At 43.6% G+C, this 21,221-nt stretch overlaps 1 protein-coding gene across 1 annotated transcript in view; it reads right to left on the bottom strand.

The window, feature by feature from the left end:
- Positions 1-1,876: 1,876 nt before the first annotated feature.
- The window catches only part of LOC139245585 (neuronal acetylcholine receptor subunit beta-3-like), a 36,478-nt gene continuing 17,133 nt past the window's right edge, over positions 1,877-21,221 (bottom strand). The window contains exons 4-5 of the mRNA XM_070871207.1: positions 3,798-4,683; positions 1,877-2,035 (exon numbers count right to left, since the gene is read on the bottom strand). Of these exons, the coding sequence (XP_070727308.1) occupies positions 1,877-2,035; positions 3,798-4,683 (1,045 nt within the window). The remainder of the gene's footprint in view (positions 2,036-3,797; positions 4,684-21,221) is intronic.

The following is a 21,221-nucleotide window of genomic DNA, read 5'->3' as shown; positions in this document are numbered from 1 at the left end:
GGAATATCGCTCAGTAAAAACCTTTGAAAAAGTTAAGTCTTGTTGAATGAGGTGTAATTGGGTTTTTAATGGTGTATGGAGTCATAATTACTGTGAACAACCGTTCTGACCCTGAAAAACAAATTTTATATTTGTGAAATGTCAAATTTTTCCATTATAATAAAAATGCCATGATTTTTGAAAAATAATTGTTTTAAAGGTTTTTTTTAATGATATTTCACCTTCTACCTTAATTCCATGTGCGTATCCCAATCTTTATTTTGCTCTCTGTAAAATGATTAAAAAGTGAAAGAAAATCAGTCCATTTTACTTCCTGGTTTGCTGTCTGTGAGATTTCTTCAATGTGATTGGCTTCTTAGTCAGCTAGATGACTTTACTGTTGATGGATGCCGGAGAATCCTCTAGACTTGGCGCCAGAATCAGATTAACGGTGGAAGAGGTGAACTCCATGCCACAGAGATCATTAGATCTTTGTGGGAAGCTTTCTCCGAGGTCAGTGGCGAGTGCCGTCACTTCGTCACTGACCGCAAAATCCGGACTGATGATTCTTTTTAACAAAACGACCATTATCAGTACCTAATTCTTAAAATATTGAGGCTTAATGGCTCCTCCATCAATCCACAACATAGCAAGCATTCTACGGTCATTCATAATGTCTGAATTACATTTTAGTACAATTCCTGCAAGACTGTCTTGTTCCTTTAAGCCAATAAATATGTGCATGTGTCTCAGATGCTGAATATCTAAGCCGTTCTTTAGTTATCAATGACTGATGTAACTCCCATTTTCAAGCTAGGCAATTTTTCTTTCATAATCAAAAAATAAAGCAATAAAAATGTAATGTGATCACAACTGATAGATAAACTAACGTGACACAGAACAAATATAGCTTTTAGGAGCTGAAATACAGCACATATTGATGCTTTTACATTCTCTTATCCAATTAAAATTCTTATCTTGTGATTTTATTGTGCAACAAATAAAATTGGCCAAGGGTTTCTGCTTTGGGTGCAATCGGCGATCCGGGTGCAAATTGCGCTCAAATTTGCGCTCGTTTTCAGAAGTGTTTTTTTTTGCTCAAGTTTCCGCTCAAATTCATTTCTATATTGCCGAACATGAAATCTGTCCTGAACCAGCACAATTGTGCAGCATTTTATAATGTAATTTAAAAAAGATTATTTGTATTAAAAATATTCTGTGATATATTTAAGAGTGACAACTTGGTGAAGTCTCATTAATTCAGCTAAAAATGAGTTTATCAAAAATAAGCATATTTAATCGGAGTATCAATCCACCACCTGTAAATGACTCTATTTTAAATAACTAAAAATGACTTAAAAAAATTTATACAGTCATTTATTAGCTACATTGGTGTCCATTAGTCAGTTTCTTAGTAAAATAATGTTTTTTTTTAAAAGCTTTTAAAATGTGCTTATTAGTGCCCTTGTGCCTAAAAAAAGCTTAATCTTAAGAGCCTCTTCAACGGCCCATAAAAGCACGCAATTAACGGAAACTCGCCGTGGTGATTAATTCGATTTGGGGGTGTGACCAGATTGTGGCCGGGTCCAGCTTCCAGCATGATGTCTTTTTAAACTATTGCAAAAGATAGCGGAAACTCAATTTGCGCTGGACGTAATTTGCACTTGAAATTCATCGATCGTTTGCGCTAGTTTGGCCGATATTGGACGAAATGCACCGAAAAACCAGCGCAACCAAGTGGAAACCCCCGCCGACTATGTATGAATAAATGTGTTTTGACATGGCTCCCAAATGAGTACTTATCAAATCATTTTTCTTCTATAAAATATAGTTAAATCTAATAGCAAGTGACATATTAGCAAACCTGATCCAAAATATAATTGTGCCACATCTCAGCTTAGTTATGATAGTTTACACTGGGCATTATTACAATGCTTGCCCACATTTGAAGTGCTGGAGCAAATATCAATACTGATCCTAGAACTGCCACCAGCAAAAACAGCCATAAGAAAATCCGGTCCAGAACTTGAGCTACAAATTTCCAGTCTTCCACAACCTGAATGGAGAAAAAAAAGTTTAAAAATGCATTCTGAAGATTAATTTACCTAAGGAAAAACTGAGATTTACAGATGGAAGAATGAAAAGAAAATGGGATTGATAAGGAGATGGGTGAGATATATAGATGGAAGTGGAGAAATCCTGATGCCTAAAGGAATGGGTAGGTCAGGAGATGGGGGAATGGGTGGTAGTTTGGAAGGTTGATGGATGAATGATACTATCATTGAATGAGCGGAAAGGATACATTGATGGAGTGCTGATGCATTCACTGGAGACCACTTTGAAAAACACTGAAGGTTTCTCTTTGTATTCCCTATTGGGCTAATGCCCTGCTACGTAGCCTCTTGCTGCTAAGATGTCCTAGATCGCTGAATTCTATACAAACAGCTTCAATATGTCTCTACGATTCGTCAGTTATTTTTTTTTAAACAGGGAAAAGGCATCCAACATAAATTATCCTAAACCCATATGGTGCGGCCCTATCTACAAAATATTCTAGTTAGTAGCAGGATTGAGGGGCCGTATGGCCTACTCCTGCTCCAATTTCTTATGCTCTTATGTAAAGCTGACAATCACTGAGCTAAGTTCAAATGTCAGATTTCTTGGGACTGAAACTCAGAACGTTGGAGGGAGGTCCCGTGCAAAGTCTTTGAATTACTAGGCCGACTTCAACTGAGTTCTCTTAGCTTGATACGCTTAGATTTAGATTCTGAAGGTGTTTGCTCAAAAAAATATTTGTTGCAAGCGAAAATTAAATCAAGAGATTGCTAAAGCTGAAGACATGCAGATGTATGGTAAGCAAAACAAATACAGAAAATGCGATACAGGGACAAATTGATTAAAAGAACATGCTTTGGCTGGAAGATGGTTGTAGTGGTGAAGAATGGCAATGCAAAGACACAGAGAAATGCATCCTAAGCCACTCGAGCACACCTCCAACCAGTCAATCGGAGACCAATACAGGGAGAAGAGTGTCAGCAGCTTAGTTTGTTGCCCTCTCACTAATAATTGGTATTTGTGACATATAAAAAAAGAGGAATCCTTGTAAAATATTAGAATAAAAAAGAAATCCGGAAGGCTATTCTTGAGAGAAAAAAAATGATTGCAGTTATTAAATGCTCCTTTATTTTTATGGTTGTAAGTTACAGCCCGTATTCTAACTCGCACCAATTCTTGTTCACCCATCACCCCTGTGCTCGCTGACCTACATTGGCTCCCGGTTAAGCAACTCCTTGATTTCAAAATTCTTATCCTTGTTTACAAATCCCTCCATGGTCTTGCCCCTCCCTATCTCCGTAATCTCCTCCAGCCCCACAATGCCCCGAGATATATGTGCTCCTCAAATTCTGCCCTCTTGAGCATCCCTGATTATAATCGCTCAACCATTGCTGGCCGTGCCTTCAGCTGCCTAGACTCCAAGCTCTGGAACTCCCTCCCTAAACCTCTCCACCTCTCTACCTCTCTTTCTTCATTTAAGATGTTCCTTAAAACCTACCTCTTTGATCAATCTGCCATAATTTCTTCATATGTGGCTCAGTGTCAACTTTATTTGTTTTGTCATAACACTCCTCTGAAGCACCGTGGGATATGTTATTATATTAAAGGCACTATATAAATACAAGTTGTTCTTGTAAAAGCCTGGTATTCAGAATCATTAAAGACAGCAATGAAGCTGCAACATATACACCTTTAGGGCATTACTTTATTTGAAAACTAACAACATGTACTTTGCAGCCTTACACCTGCCCTAACGCCCTTACCTCTCGAATGGAATGCTCTTTCTTTATGTGGCTTGAGATGTATCTCACCGATTCAACAGCCTTTTCTAAAATGGTGACCATATCCGCATTTTCATCACACTTGGCTGCATTGTGCCGACGTTTCTCGAATGTTTTTTGCTTTACCTTCGGAATGTCGCTCGCGTTTTCCGAACAGTGGTAGCGATCAGTGTGGCCCCTCATGCACAGAAGTTTGGGAAGGGTTTGGAGGAACAGCTTTTTGACCCAGGGGGCCATGGGGTGGTAGGTGGCTGAGGATCGATGGTGGACGTTGATAACAAAGACAGTAACAATGATCGAGAGGGTGACAAAGATCATAATAAACAGCAAGTACTCGCCAATCAATGGGATGACTCTCGAGGAAGAAGGGATTATTTCTTCAATAAGCAAAAAGAACACAGTCAGGGAAACCAGAACTGAGGTGGACAGCGATAGCTTCTCCCCTTCATCTGATGGTGAGTAGAATACCAGTACAGTTAGAAGAGATAGGCCAAGGCAAGGGACAATCAGGAACAATGTGTAGAATAGAGGCAAGCGTCTCAGTACAAAAGAATAGATGATAAATGGATATGAATAATAGCCATCCCTCCTCATCCCTTTCGCTCCTGTGGCATTTAAAATTTCCCACTCTCCATTGTCAAAGAAATCCTTTCGGTCCACCTCTTCATCTACCAGAATGAGGTCGACTAGGCCACCATCGTAGGTCCAGGATCCGAATTTCATCGAACAGTTTTGCTTGTCAAAGGGGAAAAATGTGACATCTATTGTACAGGAGCTTTTGTAACTCGCAGGAGGTGTCCATCTCACCGTACCATTATACTTTACGATAGCCTTTGTCATAAGGGAGGATTCAAAACGCCCATCTGCACTGAAAGCAACAGAAAAATGTACAGATGAGTATAAGAGAGCCAAAAGCAACAACAATCACAACTTGTACACTGTTAGCCACTTCATTCTGAATCTATCTCCAGCAGAATATTGCTATTACAGATGCATTGGATCTGGATGAACAGTTCTTATCAGAAATTCACCCTCATTCAGTTTGTATTATAATAAATGTATTAAAGATAGTACTTGAAAAACTTGCATTTATGCAGCACCTTTCCCAACCTCAGGATCTCGCAACATTACAGCCAATGAAGTACTTGCAAAGTGTAGTCACTTGTTGTAATGTAGAGAAACACGGCAGCCAAATTGATGATGTTGGTTGAGGGCCAGGACACCAGGAGAATTCCCTGCACTTCTTCAATAGGTGCCATGGGATCCTTTTAAACCTACCTGAGAAGGCAGATGCAGCCTCGGGCTAATCTCTCATTGAGTCGCTCCCTGTCAGAGGTGCCATCTTTCGGATGCCACTGTGAAGGCTCCCAGCAGTGGCAGATAGAACGGCAGAAGCTGACCGAGTGGTGAGGAGCTGAATCCCACTGTGTTATGGTGAGGTAAGTGGAGAGGCACCTACATGACACGGGTTGCTTCGATCATTACTGGACACTGTGCATTTACAGCATCTTTGTTAAATATTAAGTGAACTGTGTGTGCAGCTGTTGTAAAACTGCTGACTAGAAGCTGCCATTGAGCAAAGGTTTTGTCTAAAATTCCCCTGCCTGTGACATTTTTAAGTCCTGTTCCTATGATGTTACAAACTTGGAGAGATGCACACACCCCATTATCTCCATTCTTGAGAATAACATCATGGGAGATCAGGATGTATATCTTGTTCGAAACAGAATTAAGGATGATAAGAATAAGTACATATAAGGATGATTAAACATTATGTAAGAGGTATTAGTTTCTAAGGGGGAGAAATCCAGGAGTGCCCTATTTTAGACGCTAACTATTAAAAGTTGAAAGAATTAGTGCCAGGCGCTAATACTTTTTAACTTTAAAAAAATTCAGGATTTGCGCTCCAGGGAGGAAGTGGAGTGCTAAATCAAGCCATCCACTTCCTTCCTGGAGCACAACAGGACGCAGGTGGGGCGGGAGATGTGCAGCGCTGCCGTGTTTGGATGCTCCTTTCTGCAAGGGAAGGGCCATCGCTGCAGGCTCTGCATTGTGACTACTTATCTGTTCCCCGACTGCAGCCACGATCCGGCCTGATCACCAGGATGCACTGCAGCAGAGTGCCGGGCTGATCAATCACGGCCGAAGATGAAGCTAAAAATAGGAGAAACACGAGTTTAGACATTTCTCCATTTATGTCAGCCACCTCGCTTTTAAGTTTTTGCCCCAAAACGCCCGGCCTCCCGATGAACACCTGCAGCTGCCGGTGTTTTTGCCCGGCAATGCTGCAGAGGGTGGAACCGAAGTTCGGGTCCGGGGCGCTACCTGGGCGAATTTAACGGGAGTCGATTTTCTCGCTGTATCCAGTCGATAAGTGCTCAGCAGCCCGTTATTAACCCCCATAGGTGTTAACGGGAGGCGCTAAGGAAGTCAATTTCTAGGCCTATGTTGCTGCAACAATGGAGCTGTCATACCAAGAAAAACAATTGATCTAGTTTAATGATCGATAAAGCTAGCTTTTTGCTCTGGAATTTTTGCTTTCATAACCTGGCATTGAAATGAAATAATTGTAACTACTGCACAGGAAATAATGTTATCCTATGTGCTGTGATGTTCTTGATCAATGACCAGATGTATATTGGCAGAGTGGGAGCCTAGGATGTTTGTTTCCATCTGAATGGTGACCTTTCCTCATGTCTGAACCTAGACAATGAATGCCAGCAAGCCATTCAACTATGGAGGGCATTACAGCTGAACCTAATCTCATCCTCACCTGATATCCACACCTACACACTTTCCAGCACATTTCATTGGATGATGATCAGGAACTCTTGCTGATTTTAGATTCTGGTCGTGTTGTGTGAGTAGGAGTCCCTGTGACAATCTACAGGTGCGCTGTCATCGGGACATTCCCTCAGGAGAACGGAAATTCCTGATTATGAACACTGGCCCAGTTTTGCAGTGTCCACAATGAAGGAGACCACCATTATTTGTAACTATATAATTGTGCACAGTGTGAGGTAAGTGCTTGCTGGGGTTTGAAGATGGTTCATTATTTATTTGAGAAGAAAGATGGACAGTTAAGAGTTTCCTTGTACACCTGATATTTGCCACTGTGAGCTAGTTGTCTATTGTCTTGAGTCTATTTAACTGTAATGCGAGATTTAGCAATTATCTGAAATAATAATTGGTTGCAGACCAAAAATGAAAGTAGGCTGACTTGTAGCTGTACTACACATCTATCGTTGATGCAAAGGAGTTTTAGCTTCATATCAATGCAAACTAAGATATAACTTGGGTCTCGAGCCTGCCAAATAAATTTTGACAAATGGTATGAAAATACCTTGTGAAGGTAGATTCTTATCACATCAGCTTTTCATCAGCTGCAGTCTGTGTGTAACTGAACGTTCCCAGGCAGTTCAATTTCTTTTATCTTTTTAATGTTAGTAAAGAGTCAAATATCCCATCTGCTCTTTGTTAACATTAACATTTAATCAGCAATCAGATGCTCTGCACTCCCTAGCCAGAAGCTAATATGGAGCTAGCAGTATAACTAGCATCTACTGGTCCCATGCTGCTTTAGGCAAGTACCAGCCTCAAACAAATATCTGGTGAGTGCTAATTTTCTGCACGCCTTCAAAAGAGAGCTGAACCTGTTCCTGGCTGGGGTGAAAATCACTTCTTATGAAAGGTACGTGAAATACCATGTAATATAAGCATCTTCAAAGCGGTCTTTTGGATTTGTTTTCATTTGCATAAGGGGGTCGGAGCAGAATTTCCCAGATTCACTTTCCCTAATTGGCCATGGGTTTTTGTCTAGCTTTTGCCTTTCCTAGGAGATTACTGGAATAGCTGCTGGTGGGTAGGGCTTTTCCAATCATGCTGCTTTCCTACATTACAAGAGTGACTGCACTTCAAAAAGTACTTAATTGGCTGTAAAACACTTTGAGACGTCCGGTGGATGCGGAAGGCGCTCGATAAATGCAAGTCTTTCCTTTTTTGAAGAACCAGGTGGCAGTATATTTGTATAGTTCTGCACTTAGCAGCTTTTCTATTATGTATGGCAAGTGTTGCAGGCCCAAGGGTCACCTGCACGCTTCGTGCAAGGGAGTATAAAAGGTTGTCTGCCATGCTGCTTAGGCACGCTGGAGTTGTATTAAAGAGACTAAGGTCACATCGGTTTTAGCTCATAGTACTCAGTCTTGTGGAGTTCTTCCATACTTAACAATTGGCGACGAGTAACAGCTTACAAACTTTCACACGGTCATAGCTGCCGTTGGTAATTTAGAGAGATTTGTAGAGAGTGATGATTGGGAAGCCTTTGTTGAGCGTCTCGACCAGTACTTCATGGCCAACGAACTGGATGGGGATGATAAAGTGATCAAGCGCAGGGTGATTCTCCTCACCGTGTGTGGGTTCACAATATATAGCCTAATCAAGAATCTGCTAGCACCGGAGAAACCAGTGGAGAAGACATATACAGAGTTGAGTACGCTGGTTCGGAACCACCTCAAGCTGAAGGAGAGCATCTTAATGGCCAAGCATCGCTTCTACATGCACCATTGCACTGAGAGCCAGGACGTGGCGAGTTATGTCGCCGACCTGAGAAGGCATCGGCCATGAGGTCATTCTACGCAAGCTGCTGTCCACTGAATTCCTAGACTTGAGCAAGCCCATCAAGTTAGCTCAGGCATTTATATCCACGAGCGATAAAACCAGACAGATATCTTCCCAGCATCGAAGCTCACCGGCAAGTACTGTGCATAAAATAACATCACTAGCAGGCAGAACTGCAGATGGCAGGGTCTACAGGCTTGCAGCTGCAAGACCTAGGATGACTCAGAGTCTGCCACCGGGCATGAATGCAAATCCATTAGCACCATGGTGGCGTTGCGGGGGTAATCATCGAGCCCATCTATGTCGATTCAAGCACTACGTGTGCAAAGGTTGCGAAACAATGGGGTACCTCCAGCGAATGTGCAAGAGTGCTGCGACTCACCACGTGGCAGAGTCGGCAGAGGATGATCGATACGGCAAGGATCATGCAGAACAAAGAGAGGCAACTCAACCCAAGGAAGAAGTGTATGGGGTACACATCTTCACCACCAAGAGCCCTCCTATTATGCTGAAAGTCAAATTGAGCGGTATTCCGGTATCAATGGTGTTAGACACGGGGGTGAGTCATTCAATTATGAGCCAGAAGGCTTTTGAGAAACTGTGGGTAACAAGGCACAAAGGCCCAAACTGAGCCAGATTCAAAAAAAGCTGTGCACCTACACCAAAGAGCTCATACCAGTCATTGGCAGTGCGGCAGTTAAGGTATCGTACGATGGAGCTGTGCATGATTTATCACTGTGGATTGTACCAGGCGATGGCCCAACGCTATTCGGCAGAAGCTGGCTGGGAAAGATTCGATGGAACTGGGATGACATCAAAGCACTATCTTCAGTGGATGATGCCTCGTGCGCCCAAGTGCTGAGCAAGTTTCCGTCGCTATTTGAACCCGGCATCGGCAACTTCACAGGTGCCAAGGTGCAGATCCATCTAGTCCCCGATGCAAGGTCCGTTCATCACAAGGCTCAAGCCGTTCCATACATGGTGTGGGAGAAAGTCGAGATCGAACTGGACAGACTTCAACAAGAGGAAATCATATCGCTAGTCGAGTTCAACGAGTGGGCCAGTCCAATTTTTCCGGTGTTGAAAAGCGATGGCACGGTCAGAATCTGCTGAGACTACAAGGTAATGATTAACAGAGTCTCGTTACAAAATCAGTACCCACTACCCAAGGCGGCTAACCCGTTCGCAACGTTAGCAGGGGGGAAGTCGTTCACCAACTTGGACCTAACCTCCGCCTACATGACACAAGAGCTGGCTGAATCTTCAAAAAGATCGATGTGCATCAACACGCACAAAGGACTGTTTATATACCACAGATGCCCTTTTGGGATTCATTCAGCTGCTGCCATCTTCCAGAGGGACATGGAGAGTCTGCTGAAATCAGTTCCGCGCACCGGTGTGTTTCAATACGACATCCTGAGCACCGGTCGTGACACCACCTAACACCTGCACAACCTGGAAGAGGTTCTAAGTTGACGAGACAGAGTGGGACTCAGGCTGAAACGCTCCAAGTGTGAAGGCCAGAAACCTACTTTTGTCTAATAAGTTACTTGTACTTACTGTATGACCCGTGTAAACGATTAATGCTAGCTTGTGATGCATCTTCATACGGGGTCGGCTGTGTGTTACAGCAAACCAACTTCAACTGTTTGCATATGCTTCTAGAAGTCTGTCTAAGGCTGAAAGAGCCTGTAGTATGGTCGACACAGAGGGGTTAGCATGTGTATATGGGGTTAAGAAAATGCACCAATACCTATTTGGACTTCGGTTTGAGTTTGAAACCGACCACAAACCACTCATTTTGCTGTTTTCAGAAAGCAAAGGCATAAACACCAATGCTTCATCCCACATTCAAAGATGGGCACTAACATTGTCCGCCTATGACTTTGTTATCCGCCACAGACCAGGCACGGAGAACTGTGCTGATTCCCTCAGTCGGCTACCATTGCCCACTACCGGGTTGGAAATGGCGCAGCCCGCAGACATGCTTCTGGCCATGGATGCTTTTGAGAGCGAGGGGTCACTCGTCACTGCTCGCCAGATCAGGACCTGGACCAGCCAGGATCCTGTGCTATCACTTGTAAAAAGTTGCGTCCTCAATGGGAGCTGGTCGGCCGTTCCCGGGGAGATGCAAGATGAAATTAAGCTATTTCACCGACGCAAAGATGAAATGTCTATCCAGTCTGATTGTCTCTTATGGGGTAATCATGTGGTTTTGCCAAAAAAAGGCAGGGAAACGTTCATACGCGACCTACACAGTAACCACCCAGGCATAGTCATGATGAAGGCTATAGCCAGGTCGCATGTTTAGTGGCCCGGGATTGACTCGGACTTAGAATCATGCGCACACCAGTGCAACACGTGCTCAAACCGTGGTCCAGGATCCACGTAGATTTTTCTGGCCCCTTTCTCGGAAAGATGTTTTTAGTTGTAGTGGACGCTTACTCTAAATGGATTGAATGCGTCATCATGTCATCCAGCACAACCACTGCCACCATTGAAAGCCTCTTGGCTATGTTCGCCACCCATGGCTTGCCCGAAGTCCTTGTCAGTGACAATGGACCGTGTTTCACCAGCTCAGAATTCAACAAGTTTATGACCTGCAATGGCATCAAGCATGTCAGGTCTGCCCCGTTTAAGCCCGCATCCAATGGGTCAAGCGGAATGGGCAGTCCAAACTATCAAGCAGAGCTAGAAACGCATGACTGAAGGCTCCTTGCAGACCCGCTTATCCTGGGTTCTGCTCAGCTACCGGACGCGACCCCACTCGCTCACTGGGGTTTCCCCTACAGAATTGTTAATGAAGAAAGCTCTCAAAACCAGGCTCTCCCTAGTCCACCCACATCTCAATGATCATGTGGAAACCCGGCGTCACTGGCAAAACATGTACCACGATCGCGCGGCTGTATCGCGTGACAATGATGTTAACGATCCTGTGTTTGTCCTGAATTACGATCATGATCCTAAATGGGTTGCTGGAACTGTCTTGGCCAAGGAGGGGATGAGAGTGTTTATAGTCAAACTATTGAATGGACAAACATGCAGAAAGCATTTGGATCAGACCAAACTGCGGTTCACCGACAACCAGGAACAACCTGAAGAGGACATCACCATCATCGATCCACCAATACACACCCAACCAGCAATCGACCTCGCTGTCAATCAAGAGGATCAACCCACCATCCCCAACAGTCCTGTCAGACTAGCCGCGCCGCAGTGCAGCAGTGGTCCGACTAACTCACCCATGCCAGAGTTTGAACTCAGACAATCAATGAGGGAGCGTAGGGCCCCGGATCGTCTCAACTTGTAAATAATTTGAATCAAAGACTTGGGGAGGGAGAAGTGATGTTGTGTATGTAAACATTGTAACTGTGTAAGACTTGCCACCAGAGAGCGCAACTGTTGGAGACCCAAATGTCACCTGCCCAAGGGGACCGAGGGTCTAGCGAGAAGGAGGAACTGAAGGAGGAACTGAAGGAAATCCTTATTAGTCAGCAAATTGTGTTAGGGAAATTGATGGGATTGAAGACCGATAAATTCCCAGGGCTTGATAGTCTGCATCCCAGAGTACTTAAGGAAGTGGCCCTAGAAATAGTGGATGCATTGGTGATCATTTTCCAGCAGTCTATTGACTCTGGATCAGTTCCTATGGACTGGAGGGTAGCTAATGTAACACCACTCTTTAAGGAGGGAGAGAGAAAATGGGGAATTATAGACTGGTTAGCCTGACATCAGTAGTGGGGAAAATGTTGGAATCAATTATTAAAGATGAAATAGCAGCGCATTTGGAAAGCAGTGACAGGATCGGTCCAAGTCAGCATGGATTTATGAAAGGGAAATCATGCTTGATAAATCTTCTAGAATGTTTTGAGGATGTAACTAGTAGAGTGGACAACGTCGAACCTGTGGACGTGGTGTATTTAGACTTTCAAAAGGATTTTGACAAGGTCCCACACAAGAGATTGGTGTACAAAATTAAAGCACATGGTATTGGGGGTAATGTATTGACGTGGGTAGAGAACTGGTTGGCAGACAGGAAGCAAAGAGTCGGGATAAACAGGGCCTTTTCAGAATTACAGGCAGTGACTAGTGGGGTGCCTCAGGACTCAGTGCTGGGACCCCAGCTATTTACAATATACATCAATGATTTAGATGAAGGAATTGAGTGTAATATCTTCAAGTTTGCAGATGACACTAAGCTGGGTGGCGGTGTGAGCTGTGAGGAGGATGCTAAGAGGCTGCAGGGTGACTTGGACAGGTTAGGTGAGTGGGCAAATGCATGGCAGATGCAGTATAATATAGATAAATGTGAGGTTATTCACTTTGGTGGCAAAAACAGGAAGGCAGAATATTATCTGAATGGTGGCAGATTAGGAAAAGGGGAGGTGCAACGAGACCTGGGTATCATGGTTCATCAGTCATTGAAAGTTGGCATGCAGGTACAATAGGCGGTGAAGAAGGCTAATGGCATGTTGGCCTTCATAGCTAGGGGATTTGAGTATAGGAGCAGGGATGTCTTACTGCAGTTGCACAGAGTCTTGGTGAGGCCTCACCTGGAATATTGTGTTCAGTTTTGGTCTCCTAATCTGAGGAAGGACGTTCTTGCTATTGAGGGAGTGCAGCGAAGGTTCACCGGACTGATTCCCAGGATGGCAGGACTGACATATGAGGAGAGACTGGATCGACTGGGCCTGTATTCACTGGAGTTTAGAAGGATGAGAGGGGATCTCATAGAAACATATAAAATTCTGACGGGACTGAATAGGTTAGATGCAGGAAGTATGTTCCTGATGTTGGGGAAGTCCAGAACCAGGGGACACAGTCCAAGGATAAGGTATAGGCCATTTAGGACTGAGATGAGGAGAAACCTCTTCACTCAGAGAGTTGTTAACCTGTGGAATTTCCTACCGCAGAAAGTTGTTGATGCCAGTTCATTGGATATATTCAAGAGGGAGTTAGATTTGGCCCTTATGGCTAAAGGGATCAAGTGGTATGGAGAGAAAGCAGGAAAGGGGTACTGAGGTGAATGATCAGCCATGATCTTATTGAATGGTGGTGCAGGCTCGAAGAGCCGAATGGCCTACTCCTGCACCTATTGTCTATGTTTCTATGTTTCTATGTACACCTTGTGCAAGGAAGTATAAAAGGTTGTCTGCCATGCTGCTTTGGCATTCCGGAGCTGTATTAAAGAGACTAAGGTCACATCAGTTTTAGCTCACAGTACTCAGTCTTGTGTTCTTCCATACTTAACATTTTCTAAAACCAAGATGGCTCTGCTGCTATTCTTGTTCTTCCCTTGCCTTCTAAGTCTAACATTATGTGTACAGGATACTGTCTGGGAGTCACATCTCAGTATGAGCAAAGTGATGATGACATATATAGGAAAAACATATTCTGCTGTCAACTATCCACTGAGTGATGTCAACTCACTTGGTAGTCTGCTGAGCAATCTGACTGCATGTTGTCACGTTAGTTTATGCTCCCATCCTCAGCATCAGTCATGTCACTGCTGCCGATGGAGATTATCCAATTTTCTGAATCTGCCAATCTCTATCACTGCCATTATTACGTTCCAAGCTACTGGTAGATATTCCGCTATCACAAATAGGATAAGAACTTGGAACAGCTTCAAAACTATGCCAGATTTTATGGGGAAAATGGCAGAGCGGGGAAAAGATTTTTAAAATAAAATTAGTTGACTGGAGTTTTCATATTTTAGTCCCACTAAAGTTAGTAAAGTTGAATGAAAGATCGTAACACTGAAAGAAAACTGCTGTAAGACATGGAGAGTTCTTGGCTGTCCACCAGACATGTGAATTCCAGTCAGGATTCAAAAACATTTGTATTTTTTCATTTTGTTTTCTTTTGCCTCATTTTAAAATTGTTTTTCCTCACCTTCTCCAACTTCGGCCCCCCAATTACCAAGCAGGGGATGGGCAAGCGACAAGCTCTAGCGTCTCTTTCTCTCTATATATGCTGGCATTGAGTAAGCTCCTAGGCCAATGCCATGTATACCAAATAGTCTGAACCTGATCATTTACATTCAACAAAGCACATTTTGCACAGAATGGTAGCTATTAATTATATCATCGAATCATACAGTACAGAAGGAGACCATTCGGCCCATCATGTCTGTGCTGACTCTTTGAAAGAGCTATCCAGTTAGTCCCACTTACCCCCTGCTCTTTCTCCATAACCCTGCAGTTATTTACCTTTCAAGTAGTTTTCCAATTCACTTTTGAAAGTTACTATTGAATATGGGTCCACAACCCTTTCAGGCAGTGAATTCCTCCTGTGTAAAAAAATAGTCTCCTCATCTCCCTTCTGGTTTTTTTGCCAATTATCTTAAATCTGTGTCCTCTGGTTACCGACTCGCCTGCCAGTGCAAACAGTTTCGCCCTCACAATTTTGAACAACTCTATTAAATCTCCCCTTAATCTTTTCTGCTCTAAGGAGAGCAATTCCAGCTTTTCCAATCTCTTCACTTAATTGAAGTCCCTCATCCCTGGTACCATTCTAGTAAATCTCCTCTGCACCCTCTCTAAGGCTTTGATATCCTTCCTAAAGTGCAGTGCCCAGAATTGGGCCACAACACTCCATATGAGGCCACCCAGTGATTTATAAAGGTTTAGCATTACATCCTTGCTTTTGTACTCTATGCCTCTGTTTATAAAGCCAAGGATACCATATCCTTTTTAACAGCCTTATCAATTTGTCTTGGCACCTTCAAAGTTTTGTGTACATAAGTCCCCAGATCTGTCTGTTCTTACACCCCATTTAAAATTATGCCATTTATTTTATATTGCATCTCCTCATTCTTCCTTCCAAAATGCATCACTTCAGACTTCTCTGTGTTAAATTGCTTTTGCCATGTGTCTAGACATTTCATCAGTCTGTCTATCTCCTCCTGAAGTCTGTTACTATCATTCACACTGGTTACTACATTTCTGAGTTTCATGTCGTTTGAAAACTGTGACATTATACCCTATATACCCATATATATCAAAAAGACCCATGGGAGTCACCATTGAACACCTCCCTCCAGTCTGAAAAACAATGGTTCACCATTACTCTCTGCTTTCTGTCCCTTAAATATTTTGTATTCACGCTGCCACTGTCCCTTTAATCCCATGGACTTCTGTTTTGCTAACAAGTCTATTATGTGGTACTTTATCAAACACTTTTTGAAAACCCACATACACAACATGAACATTAACTATAATTGTATAATTAGTTGTAGTCATCGATCTCACTTTCATGACTGACTTTCAGTGGGGCATTAGGGACAGACATGGGGCTAGATTTTCCACTTTTGTGCTTTTCGCCCAAAAATGAGTGTTAAGGGTTTTAAGGTCACCGGCTTCTCGCCCCGCCCATTCTCAAAGCACCTAGTCTCCAATATGAAATGGGCGATAGCGTTAAATCTCGCTAACCTTCTGCCGTAAAGTGTTGCCGTCCTTAGCAATGGCATGGCAACGCTCGATTCCCGCGATTCAGGAGGTCAAGGGTCATCATGACATGCGCAGAAGAGGAGACAGAGAGAGAGGGAACTCAGAGGAACTGAAGGTGTGTGTGGGTGTGGTGTGTGCTTGTTTGGCTGTTGTGGGAGGCACAAGGGGATTCACCAGCAGCAAAAAGTCGACTAAGCATCAAGAACATAGTTGGCACCGAGTTTTTGTCCAACAAATAAGATATAACATGGAAGGGATGATGGAGGCCCTGGAGCTGGTAGCCAGGAACACTGGTGGCAGAGGGCTCCCAGTGGTCCCAGAGCGCGGCACTGCACCCCAAGGTGCTGCACCCCCAACCACACATGAGAACCAGCAAAAATATCTTGCTTCTGGCTCGGTGCACGTTCCCACCTTGGGACCGTCCTCTCCCGTATCCATCTAAGCAACATTTTGGCGATCACCCCCACTCCCCCAATGAAGCATCAACTGAGGAGCTCCTCGGCCAGGCGGCTTGGAGTAGGAAGGGGAAGGGGTAGAGATGGGGAGAAGAAGCGGGGGGGAAGGGTTGTTTTTTGCAGAAATACTGATGATTTTAGACAAATGTTCAGTTTAAATGTTTTTTATTTAACAAAACCTTGTTGCGCATTGGCTCAGATAGCTGCACGGTGTGTCAGCATTGTAAATAACACCAATGTTTTTTCAGGCAAAGCGATCATTGATGAGCTCCTGACGTAAGGCTTTTGCAGCTATCATGCCACCATTAGCCCTTTCATGCAGTCTACGGGGGGTTGGAGCATGGCTTCAGCGTCAGCCTGATTGTCTGGGCCGATGTCAGCGTCCGCCTCCTCATCCTCCTCTTCCTCTCTCTGGTGAGGTGGACTGTCAGACTCATCAGACAATTCTTGTCCCCCCCCATAGCCAAGTTGTGCAACATGGAGCACACCACCACGAATTGAGCTACCTGCTCAGGGTGGTATTGGAGGCCATCTCCTGAATGGTCCAGACATCTAAAGCGCTGCTTAAGTACTCCAATGGTTTTCTCTACGATATTGCGAGTGGCTCTGTGGCTCTCTTTGTATCGCTTCTCGGCTTCGGTGTGGGTGTCACGCAGTGGGGGTTATCAGCCAGGTGGCGAGGCCATATCCTTTGTAACCAAGCATTCAGTATTGACCTTGTGGTTGATTGTTAAACAAGTCAGATACAGTGCTCTCACGCAGGATGTGAGCATCATGGATGCTGCCCGGAAATTGAGCATTCACTGCCAGTATAATTTGCTAGTGGTCGACAATGAGTTGAACATTCAGAGAATGGAATTCCTTACGGTTCCTGAAAACCTCTGCATCCTGAAAAAGTGCCCGCATCGCAATGTGTGTACAGTCTGTTGCTCTCTGCACTTGGGGAAGTTTGCAATTCTGGAGAATCCTAGAGCCCTCTCACTCTGTGTCTCCCTGGTCATAGGGAAGCTGATCAAGTCCCTCCTGCATGCGTACAGGGCTTCAGTGACCTGTCTAATGCAGCAATGTGTGGCATGCTGAGACAAACCGCAAATGTCTCCAGCTGAGACCTGAAAAGAACCCGAGGCATAGAACGACAGTGCTGCGGTGACTTTGACCTCGACGGACAGTGCAGTACTGATGGTGCTGGCAGGCTGCAGATCTCCCCTTATCAGCTGGCCTGCCTCAGTGATAACCTCTTTGTGGATGCGCAGTCTCCGAAGGCAGGTGGTGTCAGGCAACTCGAGGTAAGAAAGCTTCTCCCTGTACTTGCTGGGGGAGTAATGTCAGGTCCTCCTCATCATTCTGGCATGTCTTACATTGGGCACATAATGCTGTGGAGCGTACCTTCAGTGATTTCGAGTCTGCTGCATGTAATTGGTCACCGAGAGAGGGAGTGAAAGGACAGGCCCCATTGCAGTAGCTCTCTGTTTTCCACCGATTGGTCACAAACAATGAATATCTCGACGAAGACACTTATTAAATTCCAATCGGTCACAGTATGGTCAAGATGTTTTTGGAGATGTTCACATCAACGCCAACGACCTCCAGAGTACATCCGAATTCGCCCGAGGTTGAAGCACAGCAGCCTTTTAAAGGACGCGACATGTGATGAAGAACATGGTGTCCATAACGCTGTGATTAGTTCCGGTTAGTTCCACTTTTTCTGGGTGTTTTTTTGGGCGAGCGATATTGTGGGCGATATGTGTGCGAGGTGGTGAAAGTGATGCTGGGCGATCTCATGGCCACTAGTTTCGGTAAATATGCTTTTTACGACAAAAAAAAGTGGGCGGGCGGTATTATTGAATCTCGGCGTTAAATCAGTGCTGAAATTAATGCTGGGCGATATTATGGGTGTTGATTTCGCCCATTCTGATGATTCCGCCCCAAAAAAGTGGGCGAGCGGTATTAATTTTTCCCGGCGTTAAGCACATGGGGAAAGTAATGCTCGCCGATAAGTTTCTGAAAAATGGGTGTTAGTTTCCATTTTGTGGCTAAATGGGCGATATCTGGGCGTTATACGTCATTTCAGCGGTAAAATGGGCATTAAGTGGGTGTTAAGCATGCAAAAAAATTGGAGGTTTTGGCCAAGATTTTTTATGTATAAATAAAGGAATTTTATGTAGAATTTCCTAGAATCTACAGTATAGAAACAGGTCATCCAGCCCAATTGATTTCACATTTTAACCACTCTCTGAGTAAAGAAGTTTCTCCTTCATTCCCTATTTGGATTTATTTGTGTCTCTTTTATATTTATGGACCCTAATTTTGGACTTTCCCACAAGTGGAAACATTTTCTCCCCATTTACCTAATCAAACCACTTCATATATATTGGATATTTGATATATATTTATGATATTTATAATCTCTCAATTCTGGTATCATCCTTGTAAATGTTTTTGTGCCCTCTCCAGTGCCTCTATATCTGTTTTGTAATATGGAGACCAGAATTGAGCCCAGTACTCCAAGTGTGGTTTTTGACACAGAATGCTGGAACAGCAATACTTTATTTGGAACATGTAACTGAACAGGGCACGTCCGTTTGTCAATTAAATATTTATAGCAATGGATAAAAATACATAGCATTGCACCACTTATACTCAACATCTCCTGAGGAGCACTTTACCATTCTATAATATGGGATGTGCATAACCTGGAAGGTACCAGAAATTTGTGGTGCGTGCGCCTGAGACATTGCATTTTTTACTGCCTCCTTAGTGATGCACCTTAGTAACAGGACCATGGCAAATTGGAATAGTATTGCAGAATGAAACCAAAAATTCCAATATAAACTGTGGAGTTTATAAATTTAACATTTATTTTTTTCTTTACTTTTACCTTTGTCTCTTTCCCCCTCTCTCTTTTAATCCAATTTTTCTTTTGTTCTCTTTATTTCTCCTTCTGTACCTGATTTGACTCTATTTCATTATCTGTATTTCCTCTGTTTCTTTCTCTATCCCTAAATGTCATTGGTTAAGGAGATAGACTGTTGGTCCCATTGTTCACTGAGGTCCAAATTGCCCCGTTACCAGCTCGCCAATTTGTGGCACTCATTTTTTTTGAGCTGAAGTGAGAGAGGAATAGTCTGACTAATGAGGCACGCCATACTGGGCATTAAATAAAGTGCTCTGCACATGCACAAAATAAGCTTGAATATAGGAAAGCTTTAGCTACATTTTGAACCTTTTTACTTAAGATATATTTTCACTTTCTGTGTTTCAGACTATCATGAAGGATGTCCTTCACACTTGCTCCAATATTTAGTAATCTTTATAATGTGCTCAGGATAATGAACATGAAACCCTTCTTTAAACTGCTTTAGCTACTAATTTAATTCCTTATCTCTCCTGGTTGTTATAAAGCAGCGAATCACCTGACATTCTATGATCAACGCCACTGGAGATCCACTAGTTACATAGGGCTAGACTTTCCACTATGATCGCTATTGTCCCCAAATTTCTTTTAGCAAAGATGTTTTCTCGCGATTTGGGAGTTCAGGGGTCATCTGCGCATGCTCAGAAGAGTCAAAGAGAGGGAGAGAGAGGAGCGAGAAACAAGCAGTCATCTGAGTTGATCATTGATTTCGTTGTAATTAGAGTATTGTCTCTGTTCTTTAAATTTTAGTATTAAATTTTGAAGGTGTTTATATTATTTTTATTCAAATAGCGATACAAATGTGCAGCAGGAGGAGCTGTCAGGGAGAAGGAGGGCGAAAGTCTTTTCCGATGAAGTGAATGAAGCCCTCGTAAATGAGATGGAAAGTCGGTGGGAACAATTAACTCAGGGTGGGCGTGGGAAACCTCCCCCTCTCACCTATCAAAAAATATGGGGTGATATTGCCACCACTGTTTCCTCAGTGGCCCACGATAGGCGTGAGGCAGACCAGTGCCGCAAAAGGTGGAACAGCCTGGTTGCTTCAGCAAGAGTAAGTATTAAATCATTACACTTTAAATTGTAATGATCCACTGTTTTAATTAGAATGTAAATCTGCTGGATTGTAATTAAGCTGGGTAATCTTGCATAGCTTCCCTGCTGAGATTTGGACTGGGATCGGAACCTGCGCCCTTTAAGTCTAACTTTGCTCAGATGCCTTACATTTAATGAACAGTATTAATTATTATTATTTAAAGGAACGACTGGAAACAGACAGACCGCAAACATTCGGCATTTCTACCACGTTAATTTAGAAGAATTTTTGTGTGCTGTGAGCAAGTCTTTAACTTGGGCACTGTCTCCTTTTTGCTTACGTTGGTGGATGGGGCACGACTGAGCACTGAGGGGTCCGGTCACCTTTACCCAGACTGTGTGAGTCTCTCCGGCTGCTGTCACTTGCACAGTGACTCAGCCTGGACTGGGGGAGAGCTGCCCTGGCTCACTGTCTGTCCTGGGACACTTTGGGGTATTAGCTCCGGCCACTCACAGGTCTCCGAGCACAGCCCGTGGTCACGGTGCCCCCTCCCATTACACTCCTGCTATTGCCGAACTCACCAGGAGTCCTGATTCCCCCCGGGCAACCTCAATCGATTCATTTGGAAAGCAGTGACAGGATCGGTCCAAGTCAGCATGGATTTATGAAAGGGAACTCATGCTTGACAAATCTTCTAGAGTTTTTTGAGGATGTAACTAGTAGAGTGGATAAGTGGATGTCATGTATTTGGACTTTCAAAAGGCTTTTGACAAGGTCCCACACAAGAGAATAGTGTGCAAAATTAAGGCACATGGTATTGGGGGTAATGTATTGAAGTGGATAAAGAATTGGTTGGTAGACAGGAAGCAAAGAGTGGGAATAAACAAGTCTTCAGAATGGCAGTGGGATACCACAACGTTCAGTGCTGAGACCCCA

This window comes from Pristiophorus japonicus, chromosome 1, assembly GCF_044704955.1.
Source record: "Pristiophorus japonicus isolate sPriJap1 chromosome 1, sPriJap1.hap1, whole genome shotgun sequence".
NCBI lineage: Eukaryota > Metazoa > Chordata > Chondrichthyes > Pristiophoridae > Pristiophorus > Pristiophorus japonicus.
This window is presented reverse-complemented; position numbering and strand designations above follow the sequence as displayed.